This window comes from Delphinapterus leucas, chromosome 13 (genome assembly GCF_059928025.1).
Source record: "Delphinapterus leucas isolate spDelLeu-1000000601 "Yukka" chromosome 13, BTC_Dleu_Yukka2, whole genome shotgun sequence".
Lineage (NCBI taxonomy): Eukaryota > Metazoa > Chordata > Mammalia > Artiodactyla > Monodontidae > Delphinapterus > Delphinapterus leucas.
In genome coordinates this window covers 32,221,781-32,241,424 of record NC_143141.1, presented here as the reverse complement: position 1 = coordinate 32,241,424, position 19,644 = coordinate 32,221,781, and the positions used below count along the sequence as shown (strand labels likewise).

General features: G+C 43.1%; 1 protein-coding gene across 6 annotated transcripts in view; it reads right to left on the bottom strand.

Moving 5' to 3' along the window:
* SFXN5 (sideroflexin 5) overlaps window positions 1-19,644 on the bottom strand; it is a 117,269-nt gene that overhangs the window by 61,711 nt on the left and 35,914 nt on the right. For 4 of the 6 annotated variants that reach the window (XM_022561249.2, XM_022561251.2, XM_030763205.2 and 1 more), the window contains 3 exons: window positions 14,089-14,115; window positions 13,543-13,597; window positions 11,533-11,558 (listed from right to left, as the gene is read on the bottom strand). The exons of 1 other annotated variant lie outside the window; for it this stretch is intronic. In XM_022561249.2, coding sequence (XP_022416957.1) covers window positions 11,533-11,558; window positions 13,543-13,597; window positions 14,089-14,115 — 108 coding nt within the window. Of the gene's footprint in view, window positions 1-11,532; window positions 11,559-13,542; window positions 13,633-14,088; window positions 14,116-19,644 lie in introns of all 6 variants that reach the window. One more of the 6 variants, XM_022561250.2, reaches the window with a different exon arrangement.

Genomic DNA, 19,644 nt, shown 5'->3' with positions numbered 1-19,644 from the left:
TTTCAGCTTAGTTGTCACTTCCTCCAGGAAGCCTTCCCTGGCCCTCAACATGATGTTAGATTATATGCTCTCTCAGCACCCTGCCTGCCTTCTTTGCAGTATTCATCTCAGTAGTAAATATCTGTTTAAACTCTATCTTCCTTGAGAGCTTCCAGAAGCTTCAGAGGGGTGAGACCATATGACATTCACTTCTCAAATACCTGGGAGTCCTCGCTGGCAAAGCAGTAGTCCTTTGGCATCATACCCTTTTCCTCCACACTGACTCACTCAATTGTAAACGTTCCTCTTACTTTTCAAAAGACCTTCCATGGACCCCAGTACTCAACAATTTGCCTGTTTTTTTCCTTCTACTTTGTCTCCACCTTCTGATTTATATAGCTAATGATCTGAAAAGTAACACTTCGGTGCATTAGGGGTGCTGCTATTTAAAGGATCCCAACCGGTTAAAGAAAATATCTTTTGTCAAATGAATGTTTGTCCCTGACTGGTCAATTCCAGCTTAATGAGCAACAACTCTTGGATGGCATAAATTAAGCCAAAATGACTGGTATCCAAGTCTGGGACGAGGAGGGTTGGAAGGTGTCAGAAAGGCCCTGGGACTCAGCCAAATCCTCACATAAGTGAACCCTCCATGGTCCACCCTTCCTCCCCGCAGAGGTGACTTGACCTACACCAGCACTTTTGGAGAAATGGGGTTTCTAAGTCCACACAATCATATGCAGTGTTAAAATGAGAGGGTTCAGAGTAGAGTCCAAGCTCCAAACGTCCCAAGACAGAAATCTGGTTTGGACATAACCCAAGGCCTCTGGACTCACTGACAGGATGCTCCTGGTCTGCCCTCCTCAGTCTCCCAGCTGGATAGCGGGGTCCTGGCCTTAAGTTCTGAGACTTCCAGAATGACAGGGGGAGGGGAGAGGAGGACGGCAGCATCGGGGAGCTCAGGGCTGAGAGGGGAGGCACGATGTCACCTGGGAGAACCTCAGGCCCACAAGAGAAACCCAGCTCCCTGCCCTGAGACATTATGGGAGCCAAGGGTAAAGGCTGGCAGCTGGGGAAATGCAGAGAGGACGGGATGGGGGCCAGGACCCTGGCCCTGCCTCTCCCCAGCCACACATGCCCGGAAAGGACAGGGCTGCACACCTCTCAGTGGAAACATGGGAATTGAGATGCCAATTATAAGAAGTGACCACGGTTGGTGGGGTTCTTCTGGGAAGGTACCTGAAAAGGGGGAGCCATGAACTGCACCAGCCTTGGGAACAGCCTTGGTGGTGCACTGGCTTAGCCGCCATGCTTATGTATAAATTGGGATCTCTTTGCCACACATCAAAGGGGGAAAAGTTTCCATCTTCAAATGTTAAGCTTAAAATAAGACACTACATGGGTGCCAGTAGATCTGTGAAATCTGCTGACTAAACTGGCACCAGCTTCTGGGAAAAAACCAGCTCGTTTCTCCTGAGCTCTGGGAGTGAGCAGGGTAGGGGCGGGGTTACTCTCAGGCAAGGTGACAACAGCGTGGGGGTTCAAGTCAGGGATGCTCACCTGGGCAGGAGGCAGTTTAGATGTTGATTCCAGAAGCATCTTAGTCGAGGCACCTGCCAGCCTTACTCACTCCTTCCCTTTATCACTCAGGGACCCAGTTCTAGCACATTCGCTGGCACCCCATTTCTATTTTGGTAAGCATTTTAGTGGTTTCTGCATGTGTATATTTCTTACCCATTCTATCACGGCAGGGGCTTCCCTAAGGCATGGACTGGAACCTTCACTCGCCTTCAGACCAGGCGTTTGCTGAGATGTTCAGTGCTACCAGGTGACAGCAGGGTCTTAGGGGAGCTGATGTGGCTGGTGGGAGCCAGGCCTCGGGTGGAAGTGCCGGGACAGCCACAGTGCTCCCTCCTTACTGGGCGTGTCAGTGGCCCCGGGAGGGAGTGGAACCAACGAGTCCTCACATTGCTTATCCACGTCAGAGTGCCTGGATGGAAGGCTACAGGTTCTCCACGACCAGTGGCTCCTCTTGGGACCTGGCCTCTGGCCCAGCTGTTCTGAATCCCAGAATACAACTAATCGGGGCTAGGAAGTGAGGCTAGGTAAGCCTGTCATTTTGGCTCTGGCGGCCACTGAGGCCATCCCAGGTCATGCTGCCCACTCGCCTCAGTCAAGTGTTCATACAGGATCTCAGATTCCAGGGATTCCTATTCTCACATCCTACACATTTATCCACAGAGGGATGTTTGCTCCAGGCTGGAAGAGGACTGGTCCTGATAGGACATTCACAGCGTCTACTTCAGCAGTAAAGCCCTGAACAACATGGGAGTGGATCAGCACCCAAGTTCCCATGATGCCTAGAAGGCCATAGTGACCCTGAAGTGATTGATTGGTCTTACGAAGAGGAGAGAGCGGAAAAATATGGGGTGTCCTCAATAACACCTGTGAACTAGACACAGTGCTGGCATCCCTTGGGTTAGCTAGTTTATCACAGCTGATGGCAGCCATTGATTTTGAAAGGGTCCAGTTGGCCTCTTATGAGGAATAAGCCCCAAACTCAACTTCTCTGGCTTGGGAGAGATGATACTGCCGAAAGATATATCTTTTTATTTTTAAGCATTGATGGAATATTTATTAAAATTACTATGGCAGATTCTTGTTTGCCTACTTATAGCTATTCTTCACTTCTTTCTCACTGACAGAATCCCTATAATTAGGGATTGACTATATATCCAGCTAAGTTCTACATGGAATATAAACAGAACTGTTCTGTGACACTTTGAAGAAGACTACTTGAAGGGAAATGACTCAGCTAGGAGGTACATCTTTTTACTTCTCCCTTCTTTCTCCTCCCTGGGATGTGGCTGTGATGACTGGAACTTCAGCAGCCATTCTGGGCTATGAGGTGACTGACACTAGAAGGCAGCACTGAGAATGGTGTAGAAAAATGGAAGCCTGGATTCCTGATGACTGTGGGGATCTGCCTACCTCCAAAATTCTTTGGTATGAGAGAGAAATAAATTATTTTCTTAAAATTACTGTTATTTTGAACTTTTTGTTATATACAAGTGGTCCTACTCCTAACTGATATAATCATATACTATGCTACAAAGAAAACCATAATAAATCTCAAATGGCAAAATTGTAGCGGTCACTCTCTCTGAAAATGAGATAAACTAGAAAATAATAACAAAAGAATATATCCTTTTAAAACCCAGTCATTTGGAATTTAAAATGCATTCTTCTGACTATCTAACAGACTAAAGAAGATTCAAAGCTATAATTTCAAACTTATTTAGAAAATAAAAACATAGATCACTATATATGAAAACCAAGTATTCGATATACTCAGAAGCAAATTCAGAGCCCTAAACTGCTTCATTAGAAGGAAAGAATGAGAATAAATAAGAATAAATTCAAGGCAAAAGATTAAAAGACCAGTCACAAACAAATCAAAGAGGAAAAGTGGATATTATAAAAACAAGAGAAAAAAATGAATAAATTAGAAAATGAAAACAGAAGAATTGATAGATACATCTAACAGCTGATTCCCAGACACAACTCTCACAAATCTAGTTATTTTAATAAAGGAGATGGAGGTGAGAAGTGGGGACAAGACTCAAAACTCAGTCCAAGGAAAGATCATTATATTTTAAAAATCAATATTTAAAACTTTTCTACAACAAAGACACCAGAGAGTAAAGGAAGAACAGCTGGGAGAGAGATTTGTAATATATATAATTCAAAGGATTAATATCCAAAATATATAAGGAATGCTTACAAATCAATTAGGAAAATACAGCAAATGGAAGAATGGACAAAGGATGTTAACAGCTAATTCACAGAAGAGGAAATGTAAATAGCCAATAAATATATGAAAAGAAGTGAGATCTTTTTGGTGTTTAGGGAAATGTGCATTGCCTTTTACACAGCAAACTCAGTTTCTGGAATGGGCCCTCAAGAAATCATCATACTTGTGCAAAAAGAACTTTATAAGGATTTTTCACAGCACTGTTATTTCTAATAGCAAATAATCAGAAACAATCTAAATCCATCACTATGGGAGAGAATGCTACTCAGCAGGAAAAACGAAGAAAGGAGGGGAGGAAGGAAGGAAGGGAGGGAGGGGAGGAGAGAGGGAGGGAGGGAGGGAGGGGGGGAGGAAGGGAGGAAGGGAGGAAGAAAGGAAGGAAGGAAGGAAGGAAGGAAGGAAGGAAGGAAGGAAGGAAGGAAGGGAGGGAGGGAGGGGATCCTTATGTAGGCAAAGTGCTAAGTGTAATTAAGCTATTTGTAGATAAATAAGTGTATTTTTACTTATAAAACATATCTATCTAAAAACAAATTTTTAGTGATGATTCATATCTTTGCAAATGCCTAGAAAAAAGCCTGAAAGTTCACACCAGACTTCTCAGAGGTTACTTCTGGGAATAGATTTGGAGTTGAGGGTCGTCAGAGGAACTTTACTTTTTTTTTTTTGCATTGTTTGAATTCTGAGCTGAGAGAACATATTCATGTATTACTTGTATAACTTTAAAAATATTCTTGGTGATATTTTTGAATTCCAAAGAACATATTCATGTATTACTTGTATAATTTTATAAAATACATGGAGAAGGTTTTTTTTAATCCTAAGGATATTTCTGCACTCCAAAGATAAAGAGAAAAAATACCAAAAGCTCCCAAAGGGAGTGGGGGAGGTTTACCAATAAAGAAAATGAGAATCAGGCCAACTATTGTTCATGTATAAGAGGGAAAAAACGTCATTTCAGATATGGAAGGACTCAGAAAGTATTGCCCACACACTCAACATTACTCAAAGAAGTACTCTAGCAAAACATAGAGAACACACACACACACACACACACACACACACACACACACGAAAAGCCTAAAAAATTGTGAAGTTTAACATAGGTGTTAAGCAAGGATTCAAAAAACTGGTGAGATTCCAGATTATTTCCAAAATCTTGACAGGTGTGTACGGGTGAAATGGTAGAGTAGAGAGTAGGGTAAAACGGTATGCTAAAAGTCTCTTCCTTTATGGGTAGGGTTGGGGAGGTCCTATTTACTATTCAATTATTGATATTGATAAGGTAGATACAGCTAAATATCTCCATAAAATATTATAGGAGGGGCTTCCCTGGTGGCGCAGTGGTTGAGAGTCCGCCTGCCGATGCAGGGGACACGGGGTTCGCGCCCCGGTCCAGGAAGCTCCCACATGCCGCGGAGCGGCTAGGCCCGTGAGCCATGGCCGCTGAGCCTGCGTGTCCGGAGCCTGTGCTCCACAATGGGAGAGGCCACAGCAGTGAGAGGCCCGCGTACCGCAAAAAAAAAAAAAAAAAAAATATATATATATATATATATATATATATTATAGGAGAATGGTAATTAGAGAGGATTAGGATGCTCCCCTTCCAAACCACTTAAGAAATCAAAAGGACCGATGAAAATTACCACTCTAGTACAAATCAGGAAAATAAATGGAAACAATAACAAACTTGATAAGCAAACCAACAAACAAGCTACTTGATGGCTGGGATAAGTGCTCACAATAACCAGTGGCAGAATAAATATGAATGAGTTCCATTAATTATTAAAGTTAAAGACAGAGTTTCTCAAACTGGGTAAAAAAAAAGTAGAATGCAGCTCAATTTTGTCTAAGAGTGACATATACACAGAAATTAAATATCACTCTGATATAAATGTGTAGGCAATAATTTACAAGGCAACTAAAATGGGAATAGAAATATTAATATGAGATGAAGTAGAATTCAAGACAATATTCAATGAAACAGGGATATTTCGTGTGTGTGTGTGTGTGTGTGTGTGTGTGAAAGAAAGAAAGTGAGAGAGGTGGGAAGGTGGAGATTATAACATCAAGAAGATAAAAATGTCATGAACACACCAAACCCCACTGCACTGAAATATACAGCAAAAACTATAAGAAATGCAAGGAAATTAAATGCACACAATTACAGTGGGGAAAACATAATACTTTCTCAGAATATTTCAGAACAATGTAGAAGTTTCAGGGAAACTACAAAAGGATAGTGATGAGAATGATATTCCCTATACATGTTGATATATATTTAAAATATACGTATAAAATGAAACATTGCAAGCATACAAAGAAGTCTAGAGGATACTACAATGACTATCCACATACTGCCAAATCTTATCATTTTGTCAAATTTTTGTGAAAATTTTATCTTTTTAAAAGATGAAACATAACAGATACAAATGAAGCACCTCCTGCTCTGCTAGATTCCATTGCCTTCTCTCTCTCTCCAGAGGTAAGTAGTATCATGAATCTGTTGCTAACTGTTCCCATGAATGTTTTTATGGATCCTTGAAAAATATACCCATAAATATATATATATATAAAATATTGCTTTGCATATTAAAACATTATATAAATGACATCAGACAGTATTATTACTCTGCTACTGTTTTTTCATTCATCATTGTTTTTGAGATTTATCAATATTGATAAATGTAGCCCTGTCCTTTATTTTCTTTCCTGTGTTAAGTATTCCATTGCATGACTAAATCATGAATATTTATCCATTCTCTTGATGGACATTTCAGTGGTTTCCTTTCTTTTTGCTATTATAAACAGTGCTGCAAATATTTTCTTTTCATATTTAATGTGTTTTGTGTATGAGGTGAAATCTAATTTTATTTCTTTTTCACATAGGTAGCACCATTTGTTAGATGGTCCAGTCCATCCTTCTTCTGCACTGATTTGTCAAATATCAAGCTTCCATATGGGTATGGGCATGTTTCCAGACTTTCTATTCTGTTGCAATGATCTATTTGCTTATCTCCAAACCAAAACCAAACTGTCTTATACAACTTAGTAGGGTGACTCTCCTCTTACCACCTCATTCTTTTTTTTTTTTTTGGCTGCGTTGGGTTTCCGTTGCAGTGCACGGGCTTCTCATTTTGGTGGCTTCTCTTGTTGCGGAGCACAGGCTGGAGGCGCGCGGGCTTCAGTAGCTGCGGGGCGTGGGCTCAGTAGTTGTGGCATGCGGGCTTCAGAGCGCAGGCTCAGTAGTTGTGGCACACGGGCTTAGTTGCTCCGTGGCATGTGGGATCTTCCCGGAGCAGGGATCGAACGCACTTCCCCTGCATTGGCAGGCGGATTCTTAATCACTGTGCCACCAGGGAAGTCCCACCACCTCATTCTTGAAAATTGTCTTGGCTGTTCTTGGCCCTTAGCTTGTTCATATAATTTTTAGTATCAACTTGTCAAGTTCCATGAAAAATCCTGATGAGATTTTGATTGGAATTTTATTGAATATAATTAAATATAATTTGAAGAAAATGGGTATCTTCATGATAACGAATATTCCCACCCAAGGTGATATATTTCTCCATTTATTTAGATCTCCAATGTCCTTCAATAAAGTTTTATAAGTTTTTCCATAAAGATCTTGCACATCCTTTCTTGAATTTATTTTTGGTAACTTATCATTCTAAGTGCTATTATAAATGCTTTCTTTTTTAAAAAAATATCATGTTCTAGATGTTTGTTATAGGTTTATAGGCATACAGCAATTATTTTGTATACTTGTCTTACATCCAGAAATCTTATAAAATAGTAGTTCCAATAGTTTGCCTATTCTCATGAAAAATTTTGTTTCTTCCTTTCCAATCCTAATACTGGTCATTTATTTTTTCATGTCTTATTGTACTTGTTAGTCTCCTAGGAAAATGCTGGATAGAAGCATTACTATCAGGCATTCTTACCCTATCCCAGACATTAAGATTTTACATTTATCTGATTCATCTTTAAGAATGGTTCTTGCTATGGGGTTGGGTTTTTTTTTTTTTTCTGACAGATACTGTATTAAGTTAATGAAGCTCCCTTTTAGACCTAACTAACCTTCTCTTTTACAAAATATTATAAATGGAGTTATGTTTTATCAAATGATTTTTCTGTATCTACTGAGATCATCATGTTTCTCCTTCAATTTGTTAATGTGATGAACTATATTAATACATTCTCTATTACCATTCTTGGTAAATCTTTTTTTTTTTTTTTTTTTGCGGTACGCAGGCCTCTCACTGTTGTGGCCTCTCCCATTGCGGAGCACAGGCTCCGGACGCGCAGGCTCAGCGGCCATGGCTCACGGGCCCAGCCGCTCCGTGGCATGTGGGATCTTCCCGAACCAGGGCATGAACCCACGTCCCCTGCATCGGCAGGTGGACTTTCAACCACTGCACCACCAGGGAAGCCCCTTGGTAAATCTTTTTTGATATATTTTAATACAGTGCTGGATTCAACTTGCTATTATTTCATTTAGACCATGTGTAATTTCGTAAGTGATATTGGCCTATAATTTTTCTTTCTCATACTAACTTCTTTGGTATTGGTCTCAAAGTGCCTCATAAATGAATTGGGGGAATATTTCCTCTTTTTTATTCTCTTTAAAGAGTTTTGTAAAGATTGAGTTTGGCTATTCCTTTGAGTGTAGTCACCTGAAAGATCATGGGAGCCTAGTGGTAATTTTTGATTTGTTTGTTACTTCTTTGGTGCATATATTTTAAGCAACTGATCTAATTTCTTTCTATTTACAGGTCTTTTCAAATTCTATATTTCCCCTTGCTAGGCAGTTTTTGGTAACCTGTACTTTCTCAGAAATGTATCCATATTTTCCTAAGTCTTCAAATTTCCTGCCCCAGATTGTTCAATGTATTTTGATCATTTAAACTTCTATTATATCTGTAATTATTATACTTTTTAGTCCTAGTATTTTTTATTTGTATCTTCTCTCTTTTTTCTTGCCCAGTATTGCCAGAAATGTCTATTTAATTAGTCCTTACATAGAAGCTAGGAAGTTACCCTCAAGATATATCTCCAACAATATCAAAATACATGCACAAGACTATCTATTCTTGCATTATTCATATTGGCAAAATAATGGAAATAGTCTAAATGTCCATATGTAGGAAAATAGTTGAATAAATTATGGTACTTCCATGTAGTATATTACTACGCAGCTATTTAAAAAAAAAAAGAATGAGGACGATCACTATAAACTGATACATTTTGATTTCCAGGATATGTCATTAAGCAAAAAAAAGACATTGCACAAAAGGGTTATATAATATGGTACCTTTTATAGAAAAAAGAAAGGGAAATGTATTTGTATTTGCTTATTTTTACAAAAAGAAATAGGAAGGATAAAATATTTACTTAGAGAGGATGGGTGGGAAGGAGGTAGAAGGGATAGAGAGGGAAATGGGACTTTTATTATGCCTTTTTTACATAGCTTTTGACTTTTGAACTATGTTGACATTTTATATAGTTCCCAAAATAAATCAATAAGAATGGGGAAACATCTGAAATTCAGTGGCAACAGAAATGAATAAACCTAACTGTATATAATATAAATAACATATACACACAGAAGAAAATAATTAATTCAAATAACTTTTGTTTAATTCAAATAACTTTTGAACACAATTCTCTGACTATATACTCTCAGTAGGATCTATTCAACAGACAAAAAGAACTTCAAAGAAATCTCAAGCTTTACTTAATACATTTGGCGGGGGGGGATTAATACATGTTTGAGTGGCATTAATGTAGCAATTCTGAAATTCTTTTATTTGTGTATATAAGATTTAGTAACTGAATAAATACATTGTTGTCGTATTCTCATTCAGGGAGAAGGAAGACGTAGATATGGACTGGAAGGAGGGGAAGAACTCTGAGATGTTGGATTGAAATTAGAGGTATTAGTATGTAGTCATGATTTTTAAAAAGTTGTATGTCCTAGCTCTGTCTGCTCAGAGGGCCTAGAAACAATGACACACCAGTAACAATGAGCACACCTAACTATCCAGATTTTGGTTCCTCAATACCATTCCCCTCTAAAAGGAACCAGGGCTCTTTGGAGAAATGGGGCAGAGAAACTACAAGATGAGTTTGGAATATCCATACATTGTGCCAGAAAGTATTGACGTACATACTCATAGCATAAAAAAGACATGTCAAATGGACACTGAAATTGCTTTAAAGGGTTTCTATTGGTCAAATTTGGCACAATTTGTATATAAAAATGAATAATGAAAAAAGTAAATTACTATCCACTGAATACAAAAAATATACAAGACCATACTGATAGTTTTAAAAAACAAGAAAATGGGAGGCAGAAGGGAAGACCCTTATTTACAGGAGGCTGCCAATTAATAAACATAGAATGAATGATATTTATGAAATATATAGGAAACTTTCAGACTAGGTAAATATCCTGTTCCCTATCAGTTTTTCACTTAGTGGTTTTAACATCTGTTGGTCATTCTTGTCTGTTTCCTGCTTTAGGCTAAGATGAAAAAAAGTTACTATAAACATTTATATATAGATCTTTGTGTGGACATATGTATTCACTTCTCTTGAAGTAAATACCTAAATGTAGGATTGCTGGCTCACATTGTAGTGTACGTTTATAAGAAACTGCAATACCATTTTCCACATACGCCTGCCCTGATCCCAATCCCAATTCTAGGATCACATCCCACATTTAGTTGTTATCTCTTTAGCCTCCTCGGTACAATGCAAGAGAAATGAGGATGTGTGTAGGTGTGTGTGTGTGTGTGTGTGTGTGTGTGTGTGTGCGTGTGTGTGTGTGCGTGTGTGTGTATCTCTATATATATCCTCTAAAAGACTTGTACAATCATGTTCAAAGCATGTTGTTGTAAACTCCAAACTGGCAACAACCCAAATGTCTACCAACAGTAGGATGAATAAAGAAATTTCTATATAGTTATAGCAGTGGAATATTATACAGCCATGAAAAAGAACAAGGTAATACTATATTTAACAGTAAGTCTCATAAACAATTGGGTGAAAGAAGCCAAGTCCCCAAAAAGTACATTTATGTAAGTGATTCCATTTATATAAAGTTCAATAACAGGCAAAATGAGAATATAATGAAGGAAGGAGTCAGAAAAGTGGTTCCCTGTGAGGTTAGTGACTGAGAGGGGTACATAAGAGGTATCTGAGACGCTGGTAATGCACTATATCTTTATCTAAGTGATATTTACTTAGATGAGCTCACTTTGTGAAAACTTATCAAGCTGTACATTTATGACAAATGCACCCTTTCTGTACATTTGTTTTGCTCCAGTATAAAAAGATTAACAGTAAGCTTAATCCTGATTTCAAAACAGAACAAAAATAATGCTGAATTTTCCAGTTTTCAGAAGGCACCCTTACTTTCCGACTTCCCAAGCTTTCTGGGAAAACTTCCCTGTAATCAAACCAGCATGTCCTAATTAACGACAATACTTGAAATGGGAAATATACAGGGATGCAGGCACTTTGAGGCCCTGTTGGGTGTACATTGGCACACGTTCTATGGAAAGAGGTCTGACAATACACATCAAGAGAATTAAAAAGAAATATATGATATTTTCTCCAGTGAGCCCCCTCCAGGAATTTATCCTAAATCAACAACTCAAATATTTATGAACAGCGATGTAAAGTTATACATTAAAATTTTTTTTTAGAAAAGAAAACCCTTTGAAGGTAATACTTACAATTGGCGTCCCAAAAGGAATGTAACCTGTGAGAGGACAGAGAGAAGAGTCGGGTTTTATAATCCCACCTGACTCTGCCCCACCTGCCTTTCAACTGGGAGGCCAGAGAGACTTCTGGCCTTGGCCTTGGCAGTGGCCCCAGGGAGAGGGCTCAGGTCAGTTAAGCGGGAGGCACCTCTAGCCCCAGACCTTTTCCCAGCCCAGCCCTCCCCAAGACAGAGGGCTCCCCTGTGTCCCCCCAACCTCCTTGTCTCTGTTCCCCTCAGTCCTCACTCGCCCCCAAAGCCAGGGGCCCACTCCTGAAGGAGGCGCCCGTGGCCGGGGCGCCGCCACTCTGCACTTGGTGGTCCTCCCACGATTTCCTCCGGGAGCCACGAAGCCCCGCCAACCTCACCACAATGTCTCTGGAGGCCCTGGGATGTCCTCCTCCTTCCCTCAGCCTGTCTTTCTAAAACACACCCTTACTTTCCCAGCTTCATGACTATTTCTGGAAAGGGCATTCCCTACCACCTGAGATGTGTGCCTCTAAGTGCCAGAGCTCTTTGAATCTCTAGGGCCCTGGCTGGACATCTCAGCAGAGCAGGAAAGGGCTGGCATGAAGTGCAGCTGGGCCCTGGCCATCTCCCCACGGCTCAGGGCCCCCAGGCTATGGCAAGGCCCCCTCCCCCAGCCTCACTGCTGTAGGTGAGCATCCTCCTGTCCCAGCCACTAACTTACAGCAGCCAGTCAGCTGGTGGCCCAGCAGCAGGGAACCACAATTGCACGGGTTACGTCTAGAGCAAAGGTTGGTATCCTGCGTGTGCATATTTGTACACATGAGCCGCCACTCTCCTACCTGCACCCCTCCAGGGAGAGGCCCAAAGACTGATCAGAGAATCGCAGAATAAGCCAGTCTCGGGGGGAGAGCCTGCTATGGCCCCACGCAGGCACTGGGGAGGACCTACAGCCGCAGCTACGAGAGCCTTCACCGCCTTGGAGTTCCTTACGGCAAAGCAAGGGTCACCGGACACTAACTGCGCGTCTGCACAATGACATCATGTGCTTGTCTGTTCTCTCAGCCCCATGAGTTCAGGCTCTCTGAGGGGGGGGACCCTGACTAACCTCCCGGACTGAGAACACCCACTGGTAGGGACCCTTCCTCCAGCCGCCTGAGGGCTTCCCAAGGCAGCAGCCACCAGCCCTCCCACCCGCCCTGTGACTCAGGGGTGGGGGGTACACTCCGTCGCACTGAGAAACGGCACGGAGGAGGCATCAGCACGCTGGTGTGAGTCTGACCTCCGCTGTGTGACTCTGGACAAAGCCCTTGGCCTCTCAGAACCGTAGGCAGGACAACCACGCCGGCCCCAGCCAGTGTATGGGCAAGTGCTTTCTAGGCCATTAAGCTCTACATAACAGAGCTGTCCCTCTAGTGACCACAGGGCAGGGACTTCCTGAGGGCAGGGATCTTATACCCATTCTTCCATTACCCTCTCTACCCACTGGTCTCCACAGAACAGGAATCCGCCTCCCTGTGTGTGTAGTGGTACAAATGTAGTGCATACATTCCGAAGGGCAGGCTAAAAGTAGGATCAGAGACAAGGGAGTTAGTCTGGGGGTTAACTGCATGAAAAGGCTGAGTAGGGAGCAGGGCTTGGAAGGAAGGCACTCAGTGTGCACAGGTAAGAGAGGAGTGGCTCATGGAAGGCAGGGCTTGCCCTAGAAGGCGTCACCCTGCGGCTGCTGCTGAGTGAATGGGGTGTAACCTGGCATTGGGGGCACCAGATTCACCTGTGGAGGCCTCGATTCTACCCCAACTGCTCAGGCAGAAAAGGCAGACAGGCACATTTTAAAAGCTCCATAGGCTGGCCAGTCCTGTACAGTTGAGCCAAAGTGACCATGCAGGTGCAAGTGTGGTCGTGTGTGTAACAGGCTCTGTACGTCCCTCAGGCCAAGCGCATCTGGACACTCCTGGAGCTGTGACCATTGTAATCGGCCCAGGCTAGGCAGAACCAGAGATTCCCAAGGGCTTACCTGACATTCTAAAGGGCATGAAGATCTTCTCATTGGTGTCCGGGTGTAGAATAGCCTGGCAAGAGCCGGGAACAGAGCACAGGGTGACAGCTGGGGAGGGAGATGGCACATGGGAGGGGGGAGGGGGAGGACAGCTCCCCCAGGAAGACTTAGGTGGCCAATGGCTGTATCCCACCTTGCCTTGTGGCCAGTCAATCCTTCCCACCACTCGGGGCAAGAGAAAACCAAACATGGGCCATAAACAGAGCTTCTCCTCCTAACTAGTGCTCAAAGCTGAATGCAGCACAGAGCCGACCATGTCTACCTTGCAGGCCCTCTGTCCCCCATGCCACGCACACAACAGGCCCACAATAAGGGTTTTGTGGAAGGAGCCCATGGGGAAGGAGGTCAGGGGGCCCAGGGAAAGGCAGGCTGACCTGAGCTCTAGTCTTCAGAAATTCAGACCCTGGTGCTAGGGAAGAAAGAAGGGGGGTCGGGCCAGGGCAGGGCAGGGCAGGGTCTCTGAGAACAGCAGAAGGGAAGGAAAAGAATCCAAAATTGAATTACCTGCTTGATTTTCTGTGCACTCCAAAGCTGGAAGGAAGGAAGGGAAAGAGAGAGAGAAAGGAAAAGAAAAGAAAAAACAAAGATTAAAAGCACGTATCAAAAAAAAAAAAAAAAAAAAAAAAAAAAAAAAAGCACGTATCAGTTTAAGGTCTCAAAGCCACATTTTCTAACCAAGAGATCCAGCTGGGGGATCTCACACAGATTATTTAAACCGAGGGTTCTCAATTCTGGCTGTGCCGTAAAATTACTTGAAGAATTCTTCCAGCATTTTCCTAACGCTCCCTAGTTCATTTTAAGGTGTGGCCAGGTAAGAAGCCCTGATTTAAATGAAGATACTTCAGCTGTCTCCCAGAATCACTAGAGGCAGCACATAATTTTTCAGAGCTACACAGACTGCCTGGATCCCTGGATTCGCCACTTCTACCTCTGAGCCTCAATTTCCTCATCTGTAAAATGGGGTTAATAGCTGTGCTCCAACATTGTTGAAGAGGCATATGAAAAGTGCCTGGAGCAGTGCTGAACACATAGTAGGTACTTTACAAGTGCTAAATCTTGTAGATATTATTATTCCTATTTTTGTTATTGTTATAAGAAGGTTGTGTGCTTTCAAATGAATGAGGAGGTTGTCTCTTCCAGCACAGCATGGGGTTGGGCTGGAGAACAATTTGTCAATTCCTTCAAATGATAAAAATACTGCATTTCATTGACTCTAAGACATCGTTGATCCTAAGACATACTATTATGCGCCACTAAGAAAGAAAACTATGGGGCTTCCCTGGTGGCGCAGTGGTTAAGAATCTGACTGCCAATGCAGGAGACACGGGTTTGAGCCCTGGTCCCGGAAGATCCCACATGCTGTGGAGCAACTAAGCCCATGTGCCACAACTACTGAGCCCGCGCTCTAGAGCCCACGAGCCACAACAACTGAGCCCGCGTTCCATAACTACTGAAGCCCGTGTGCCTAGAGCCCATGCTCCCCAACAAGAGAAGCCACCGCCATGAGAAGCCCCCGCACCGCAACAAAAGAGGAGCCCCCACTCGCCACAACTAGAGAAAAGCCCGCATGCAGCAACGAAAACCCAATGAAGCCATAAATTAATTAATTAAAAAAAAAAAAAAAAAAAGGGCTTCCCTAGTGGCGCAGTGGTTGGGAGTCCGCCTGCCAATGCCGGGGACACGGGTTCGTGCCCCGGTCCGGGAAGATCCCACATGCCGCGGAGCGGCTGGGCCCGTGAGCCATGGCCGCTGAGCCTGCGCGTCCGGAGCCTGTGCTCCGCAACGGGAGAGGCCACAACAGTGAGAGGCCTGCGAACCGCCAAATAAAAAAAAAGAAAACGGTGGCATAACGCCAAGACGTCCATCAGTTAAAAGATTCATCCCGTTTAAGAGATGATAAAATGTGATAAAATAGCCTTTTTAGAATCAAGAAAATATACCAAGTAAAATTTTACATTGTGGGCAAACCAAAGGCCAGTGCATTTTTAACAGAGCAAGAAGGGTATGAGGTAAGAGGGGAGACGTGGTCAGCATTGATGTTTAAAGTTTTATAACGGAATAGTTATGTTTCATTTATACGGCAATGTTGTCATCTGCGATATAAAGTAAGCTGCAGAATGCTACTGGGTAGCAATAATAGAGTTATAAAATTGATATACAGATCTTCTTCAACTTACAGTGGGGTTATGTGCCAATAAACCCATTGTAAGTTGAAATTATTTAACATTCCGAAAGTACCAAACGTCATAGCTTAGCCTGGCCCACCTTACATGTGCACAAAACACTTACATTAGCCTACAGTTGGGCAAAGTCATCTAACACAGAGGCTACTTTATAATATAGTACTGAATATCTCATGTAGTTCATTGAATACTGTACTGAAAGTGAAAAACAGACTGGTCGTGTGGGTGCACAATGGTTCTAAGTGTATGGGTGGTTTCCCTCTCGATCTCGCGGCTGACTGGTAAATGCGGCTCGCTGCCTCCCCAGCAGCACGAGAGTATCAGACCACGTAACACCAGCCAGGAAAAGATCAAAATTCACAATTCAAAGTACAGTTTCTACTGAATGCATATCGTTTTCAGACCGTCATAAAGTCTATAAATTGTAAGTTGAGCCATCATAAGTCAAGGACCATCTGTATTAAAGTTTATGCATTTTACTAACAGCAGTCCCTTAAGCCTAATTCACAGCCTAATCACTCTGGTTTTAGATACATTTCAAACATATTTGATTGTCTGCTATTCCAGACCCAGAAAGATTAGAGGCAGTAGATTTTTTTCTTAATTATATTTGAGGAACAGAGGGGACTAAAGAAAGAAAAACCAAATGTAGAATCACTGTTAGCCAAAGACGGTATGTGAGAGCATAACAGCAGAGAGGTAAAAAAAATGATAAAAGGTTGATCTTTCTTTGCTCAGAAAGTGCCTTCTGCAGTGCATCCCACCACGTCCCAGCATCATCCCAGGTGTGACCCCGGGCCCTGGGCACAGACTCCTAACACCCGACACTCTCCACCCCAAATCAGAATCTCCTGGGTCCGGGTCCCCTCACCTCGTACAGTCATAGCCCAGCCCCTCAGAGCAGGGGCCTGCCTTTGAGTGCCAGCCCCCACCATCTCCTAGAGCCATGCACACAGCAAATCTAAAGCTATTTATTTTTTAAAAAACTCAAGATCTCTGCATACAATTCTTATAAATAAAGAAAAAAAATCTCCATGATTCTGATGAACAGCCTGGGCTGAAAACACTGATCTAAGACATTAAAGAACAGTGTAAAGAGCAGGTGTTAGGACCAGGCAGCCTGCATTCCAATCACTTACTGGATGTGTGGCCCTGGGCAAATTACTTTGCCTCCATGCCTCAGTTTCTCCATTAGTACAATGGGGTGCTGTAAGGGCAGGGCGGGGACTATGCTTGGTGCTCCTGGCAGCTGGCATTTCACTTTGGGCACACAGCTAAGTCTATGTGTTCCACCCTCCCCCACAGTCAGATGGCCTCACATGGCCGGGTTCTAGCTAATGGACTGTGGGTGGAAGTGGAGTTCACCACTTCCAGGCTTGGCCCCAAAGCCTCCCACAGAGGATCCAGAGGAGGACAATGAGGCCCTAGAAGACAGTAAAGCCAAGAGGTAAAAGGAGCCTGGCTCCTGGACAACGGCATGTGCCAGGTTCCTGAGCTGCACTGGACTCTGACATGAGTGAGTAACAGACCTTACTGTATAAGTCCCTGAAATCCAGGGGTTGTTTGTTACAAGCACTTGGCTTATACTGACTGATACAGAGGTTCACTGAAACACGCATAGCTGAAATACTTGGCCCCTAGATCATGCTCCATAAATGCCTAACATAGAGGGGAAGTCAGTCAAATTAGCAGTATTTTTTTTTTTTTTTTTTTTTTTTTGCGGTACGCGGGCCTCTCACTGCTGTGGCCTCTCCCGTTGCGGAGCACAGGCTCCGGACGCGCAGGCTTAGCGGCCATGGCTCATGGGCCCAGCCGCTCCGTGGCATGTGGGATCTTCCTGGACTGGGGCATGAACCCATGTACCCTGCATCGGCAGGCGGACTCTCAACCACTGCGCCACCAGGGACGCCCGAGCAGTATTTTTTAAAAGGACTTAATTATTTTTCAAAATAACTTCATCTCTATTGTCTTATTCTTACAACATGCCTGTGAGGTGGGTAGACTACTTTCAGACAAAGCAACTCATCTCAGAGAGACTAAGTGACTCAGCCATGGTTCCAGGGGCCTGGTGGCAGGATGGAGATGGGCACCCAAGCCTCCTTGCCTCCAGACTTGTGTCCCCCCTGTTCTCCAGGGGCCCTCTGGAGCACACCGATGTCTGGTCTGGCCAGGGTGACAGCCAGGCCTGAGGCACGAGAAGAGGAAGAAGTTTGGCTGACATCATCTGAGGTCCCAGAACCTCCCTTTGCAGCCGGGCAGCAGACGCTCCTCCCCAGCACCTGTTCCTCCCCTCCCACCCAAGTCCAGCCAAGCAGCCCTTGTAATCCATAGCTGCATCTGTGTCCCTCAGGTTCAAGGGCTGCCTTCTCCGCCCCCACCCAGAGAGCAGTGATGGAGACTCAGGCAGCACCAGCTCAGCAGCAAAGGCAGAAGTTCAGCAGGGGTGTGAGCAGGCAAGGCCAGAAGCCCAGAGCTCACAGGCGTGTTCTCCAACTGCGATGACACCTCCACACACGGCCCAGGCAGGCTAGTGTCACAGATAAGTGGCAATGGTCCCATTAACTATTTGAGTCTCACACTCAGAAATCTGTTTCCATAGGACGGATGAGAAATGTAAAGCTCAGAGCTACGCCCAGGGTCTCGGAGGTGGAGCCAGAACTACAGCTCGTGGCCTGGGACGCAGACGCATTCAGTCACATTTAGTGAATAAGTGCTATGTGTCAGACACCTTTCTCAGGGCTTTGTACATATTAACTTATTAATCTCCTCAACAACCCTATGAGGCAGGGACCAGTATATCTCCCATTTTATAGATGTGGAAACCGAGGCACTGAGATATTTAGTGATTTGCCCACAATCCCATGGCAGCACTGGGATTTGAACCCGAGCAGTCTGGTTCCATAACCCCCGCTCTTGAATCCCCATGTGCCATCTCTAAATGCTAGCATACCAGTGCACACTGTTCTGTCCCTTTAGGCATCTAGTATATATATGTGGAGATCTTTCCACATCAGAGCATGGAGAGCAGCCTTATTCTTCCTAACAGAAACGTTGAATGAATATATTGTAAACTGCACCCTATTGGTGGACTTTTAAGCTACTTCTCATATTTTCCTTATTGTGGTCAAATATAAATAACATAAAATTTACCATTTAACCATTTTTAAGTGGCAGTTCGGTAGCATTAAGTACATTCACATTGTTGTACACCACCAACCATCTCCAGAATTTTTTCATCTTCCCCAACTGAAATGCTGTACCCAGTAAGTACTAACACCCCAGTACTCCTTCCCTCAGCTCCTGGCAACTACCATTCTACTTTATGTCTCTGTGAATTTGACCACTCTAGATATTTCATATAAGTAGAATCATACAATATTTGTCCTTTTGTCACTGTCCCATTTCTTGCTATTACAACCATGCTCCACTGAATGTCCCTGGAGTTATCACTATTATATCATTAGCACTTAAAGGAAAAGGACAAATGTATGCAGATATCTCTGGCAGGATACAGAAGAAGCTGATGGTTACTCTAGGGAGAAGTGGGAAACGGGGAGACAGGGAAAGGGAAACTTATTTTTTTTTAACATATTTATGGGGTATAACTGCTTTACAATGGTGTGTTAGTTTCTGCTTTATAACAAAGTGAATCAGTTATACATATACATATGTCCCTGTATCTCTTCCCTCTTGCGGAAACTTATTTTTTATTCTATACTTTTTTGATAGCTTTAGAATTCCGTAGATTGTTCACGTGTTACCCACTCAAAAATGATTGTTAAAAATTTAAGAGTAACCACTAGAAAAAGAGAAATAGCAGGCACAACTTCCAAGCCCCTTACTGACCTCTATGGCATAGACTGTTAACTTTCCGACA